Genomic DNA, 5,651 nt, shown 5'->3' on the forward strand with positions numbered 1-5,651 from the left:
TTGCTTTATAAGAAAGATCTATCGATAGTAAGTAAGAAACAAAAAGTTCTCCGCGTGTCATTGGCACAATTTTGGCACCAGCCAAAAATGTATTTAAAGTGAATAACAAAAAACAAAATTCTTGTGCAGCTGTTTTTGCTTGTAAAATTTGCTAAACTGATTTTGGCAACACAAAATCTTTCTCAAATGTCATAAATACATCTACCTAACATCTGAAACAACAAGTATCTGTGCCTTAGTATACTCATATGTGAATTTAGATCATGTAATGTAGCACATTTGTTGAAGAAATGCTTCAATGTAAGTGAAGTAATATTTTTGTAAAAACATGTAAAAGTAGGCCTAAACTTGGTGTCTATTTCATGATTTCACAGCAAGAGAAACTCAATGGAATACTTATCCTCAGGTGTGTGTCTGGACCTTTAATTTGCATATTCCCAAGACGGACGCCAACGCGAAAATGACCTTTACTGTGACTTTTACTGTGACAGCTGGCTATTATGGCAACACATCTGCTTTTTTATTAAAGGAGTAGTTCACCCCCAAAATGATTTTTGAAGCGGTGGAAACCGCTTCCAATGAATGGCTCTGTGTGTATCACGCCCATATATGGTCACTCCAGGCCAGAATGAACAGGTTTTTCCTGTCCCGTACGTGTAAAATATCAGTCCAGAATGAATAGGCTTTTTCAAATATGCAATAGGTCTCACTTATTGCATAGGTCTCACCTATTGCATTGGATTGGTGAAGCTTCACATGACAATTCAACCCTATAGGTAATAGCATGGTTTATACTAAATAATTATTAACTTTGCTTTAGTCAGCATGGAGAGGAACATGTACAATTTGATCGTCTCATCAAATGACTTGGTTTCATGTGCTATTGGATGTTTTATCTGTCCACCGCTTCACTTCGAACCGAGGTTCGTCTTGTTTTTCTATTGATTACTCATGCCATGGAGAGTAGAGTATATACATATTTTTTGGTTTTTGTCACATTCCTAAGACAAAAATTTGATTTGAGTAAATTTACCCCCATTGATTCCGGATGGTGACCCGTTTCGAAACGGGTCACCATCCGAAATGAATGGGGGTAAATTTATTGTTATCACATTTTTGTCTTAGGAATGTGACAAAAACCAAAAAATATTATTGAACTCTACTCTCCATGGCATGAGTAATCAATAGAAAAAAAGTCATTTTGGGGGTGAACTACTCCTTTAAGCAATATGAACACATTTGGCCAGTTTTCGAGAGAGGGCGAGTGCCAAAGTCCAGACGGCCGCTAGTAAATTCAGACGGCCGGTGCTATATTCGGCCGGCCGGCCGGCCGAATATACTGGCCTCAGAAATGTCCTCAGAAAAGAGATGAAACTACTTGTCACTATAAGTACACCATTATCACTGGAGATCAGGCAACATATGAACTGATGATGTTTGGTGACCACATCACATTTACAGTGACCACATCATCCATGCTCAACTTATCTACAGGACAGTGTGCTGATTCCACAGTCAAGAACAACTTGATCAATGTGAAATAACTGAGAGTGTTCTGCATGTAGTTCACTGTAGTTGAAGACAAGCAAGCCTGTATGTCTGTGTGACGACCGTGGCAGTCTCTTTAGCGTGTGATATTAACATCTAAAGCCTTTCAGCCTTCGACCTTCACTACAGTGAATAGCACTAGAGTAGTATTTATCTTAATATTTTTCTACTATTTATATTGTTAAAGAAGAGAACTATTTTGTACATTCACTATTTTCTACCTACTTTGTAAATAAATCCATCTACATTTTTGCAAACTGGTGTCAGTGAATATGTTCCAATCCATCTGAGCTGTGGTTCGTTACAGTCTGCAACTGACATAAATCAGTACAAGACATAAATCAGTACAAGACATAAATCAGTACAAGACAGTCTGCAAGACTGTCTTGTACTGATTTATGTCAGTGCCAGAACTGTAAGAATGTTTCAAAAGAAACAGAAGAACAAGATGATGACTCTGACTGACCCTGATTACGCATGGGTCTTTCCCATGCTGGCTTTTGGTGGACATTTATGTCGAAATATAATTTTTGCCACAGACACACTAAATGAGTGGACAATAATGTATACCAGAAACACATAGAAGAGCAAACCTGAATTACCATAACAGGTGTGTAACTCTGAGAACCATTTGGTTCCATTTGTACACTCTCAGAGTTAAGGGCGTCCTTTGCAAATAAAACATTTGAGGACCACTAGTACTACTTGGACTCCTAATATTCCAAAAATGTCCAAAAAGAAAACCTGTAGTCTTGACATTCAGTAATTGGGTCTTGTGATAAAAAATAAGAACATTATAAAATTGGCCACAGACACATTTGTCCATGAACAGTCTTGATGTACAAATGACAGATGTTGGGACACACTGTGGTACTTAAATACATATTTCTTGTACCATATGTTGTAATAATTCTGGCCTTTTGTGCATTTATTATAGTATTGTCCATTTTTGGCATTGTTCCAATTTAGGGGTGTGTGTGATAGCAATTTGATTGATTTTTAGACATTTCTGGCCAAGGTGTACTGTTTTTTTTTGTACCTTTCATTACACAGTTGGCTGTGAAATGTTTTATGTATGAGACATAAGCTTTTAGCAACATTTACTATGTGTATGTTTCATTTTACTGGGTGCCAATCACATACATTGAGTCGTTTTCTTCAACAAATTTGCTACATTTCATGATCTAAATTCACAAATGTGTATACTAAGGGACCAATACTAGTTTCAGATGCTAAGTAGATGTGATATTTTATAAAGCTTTTGAGTTGCCAAAATCAATATAGTAGAGTTTACAAGCAAAAACTCGATTTTTTGTTCACTTTTACATACAATTCTGGCTGGTGACAAAAGTCGTGCTAGTTTGGTGTGGAGAACTTTTAAACCAAAGTCCACAATGGTATTGTATATGCAAAAATGCATTGAACGAGTAGTGCCCAGGCGTGGGAACGACATCCATTTTCTAAGCACTTTTTCTCAATAGGCAATACAGTCTAAAATAAACAAATATAAAACCAACAGAAAAGGAGGACCCCCCAACATACCTAGTGTGAGTTGTCATTGATTTGTCACTGCACACCAGGGCAAAACTCCGGAGAGTTTGTAGTGAATGGCTAAAATTACAACAAGCAGTCACAATTACAACAAGCAGTCAAATCCACAATAGCATATACAGGCGACTGCTTAAACAGCGAGATGGTTGCCTGGCGTTGCCAGCCTCTATCACACACTTCGTTTTGGGAAGAGAGTCTGGGATTTCAGGAAGAGCTTTCATTTCTGGGGTTTGTCCCAAACCATGTGCCCAAAGCCTACAGAAACCACGTGCCCCAAGCATATACAACCCTGATTGGCCAACCCTTGAAGCTGGTTGAGGAAATAGAATCTCAATCGATCGGTGCCAGACCGTACTACAACACCACTACCGCCAGGGGGTGTTGTTGTGTTCGGTCTGGTTTATTAACCAGGCAAGCGAGATGGTGATACATACCTGTGCTGCTTGTGATGAGCAAAGGCCCTAGCCCAACGGGCCAGCCTGGTTCATAGAACCAAACTTTACATAGACATGCATCAGTGGGAACTTACGCCCATCATGCAATACATAGATCAATGTCGCTAAGGGCAACAGCTTGTTTGTGACATAGAACCAGGGCTACAGTATATAAGGTGTTTTTGGGTGGATATTCATCGGACTGATGTCATCACTTAGACATCTGCCACCTTATATATACAGGCCTTCCGGTCATATCAGGCCAGAATCCGATCCAGCGATCAAGTGGCTGATGAAAGAACTAGTCTCTCAGAGGTTCTGCCGGTTTGTACGAACCTACTTCAGAGACGTCTGTGCATTAAGGGTTAGTTTTCTGTCAAGGTGTAGCAAAATGAAGGCGTTTCTTGACAACATTAAGAAAGACATCAAATTCAAATTTGCCGGATCCGGGAAGAAACTCACCGATGTGCCCTCTGGCAGAGCACAGAGGGTAGGGGGCCCAGCGGCGGGCGTGGCAGCAGGAGTGGCAGCCCTGTCCAGGGTCAGATATCAGCAAAGTCCAAAGGTCCACACCTCGCGGGACACCGTCAGGCACCAGTCGAAAGAGGAACCGGGGACAGAAGCTCCTGTGGGGGAAAAAAAGGACAAGACAGCTGCTGCTACAGCAGCAGCAGAGCTGGAATGCCTCTCGGACTCAGGCGTGTATTTTACCTGTCCTCTAACTGGAGCTACTTTAACCAGAAGTGACAGAGAAGCACGCCTCAAAGAGGCCATTCTCACCAAGTTTGAGCAGGATGCGGTAGAGGCCTCCATCATGATGATACACACCTTCAACAAGGACAGAGAGGCGAGGGCCGCCGTGGACGCCATTAGCAAGTACGTCGACAACGTGTGTGAGCACCCCGCGGAGGAGAAGTACAGGAAAATCAGAGTCAGCAACAAGGTGTTCCAGGAGAAGGTGCAGGGCGTTGAGGGGAGCAGGGAGTTTCTGCAGGCCTTGGGCTTTCAGAGCACCGAGATGCCCGCAGAGGGACACGCCGTGGTCGAGGAGTTCCTGGTCTTGCCCGAGCCAAGCGCTGACGCCCTGCGGCTGATGGTAGAGAGGAGGGATCGCCTCCGGAGAGGGGAGCCGCTCAGAGCTCAGCTGGACAGACGACCTCAGGCCTTCAGACCCTCCACCAACGCCACACGCTTCGAGCTGCCTCCGGAGTTCTACAACCTGACGGCGGTGGAGCTCGCCAGAGAGCAGCAGAAGATGAGCCAGCTGGTGGAGAGGAACACCGCGCTGCGCACCAAGGTGACGAGAGAGAGGCAGGAGCACAGGGAGAGAAGGGAATACAGCTACGCTCTCCTGCGGATCAGACTACCCGACGGAAATCTGCTGCAAGGAACGTTTGATGCCTGGGACCGCATGCCAGCGCTGTTCGGCTTCGTGCGCGACTCCCTGGCAGATGACCACCGGCCCTTCAAGCTGGTCGTTCCTGGATCACATAAGAGCTTACAGGAGTCCGAGGACGTGACCCTTGTTGCGTGCGACTTGGTCCCTGCGGCTCTGCTGACGTTCTCTTGGGATGCAGACATGCAGTTGGACATCACGGCTGCCGGGGGCGAGAAGAGGAGCCCGGCTATTCTCAAACCCGAGCTGCTGGAGAGCATTCGGACCCTTAACTGAACTGTAGCGGCTTTATCCGCAAAACAGTATTTCACTGGTTTGTGTCCACACGCTACGACTAACCTCCCGTAGCCAGGCTTCTGCGAAGAGAAGCCTGGTCCCGACATGAGGCAGAGTGCATAGGAAGTTGGGACTTCGGCCGTGTGAACTTCCCTGGAAGTTCTCTCTTTTCGACCAATTACAGTCTGGTGTTCCTGAAAATCTATTCCCGGTCCGTCCCTGTCAAGAAGTAAATTCTTCAGACAAAGCCGTTGCAGTGGCTTAAATGATTGAATATGGTGTACTTTACAAACGTCCGTACTTTAATTCATGGGTTGCATTTGTAGGACCAACACAGGTGTTTCTATTTGTCTGATTGGCACAGAACTAATGTTCTACGCACAGAACTAATGTTCTACGCCAATCAGAACACCTGTGTTGGTTCTCAACATGGCAGGTGTAGGACT

General features: G+C 44.0%; 1 protein-coding gene across 1 annotated transcript; it reads left to right on the plus strand.

The window, feature by feature from the left end:
- Positions 1–3,924: 3,924 nt before the first annotated feature.
- LOC308301564 (UBX domain-containing protein 6-like) lies at positions 3,925–5,205 on the plus strand (the record flags this gene model as incomplete). The annotated part of the gene is made up of 1 exon (XM_080745586.1): positions 3,925–5,205. One exon carries the CDS (start codon positions 3,925–3,927, stop codon positions 5,203–5,205), a length of 1,281 nt encoding a protein of 426 aa, XP_080601712.1.
- Positions 5,206–5,651: the final 446 nt, after the last annotated feature.

The sequence above is a fragment of the Nannobrachium achirus genome, assembly GCF_963921795.1.
Source record: "Nannobrachium achirus genome assembly, chromosome: 17".
Lineage (NCBI taxonomy): Eukaryota > Metazoa > Chordata > Actinopteri > Myctophiformes > Myctophidae > Nannobrachium > Nannobrachium achirus.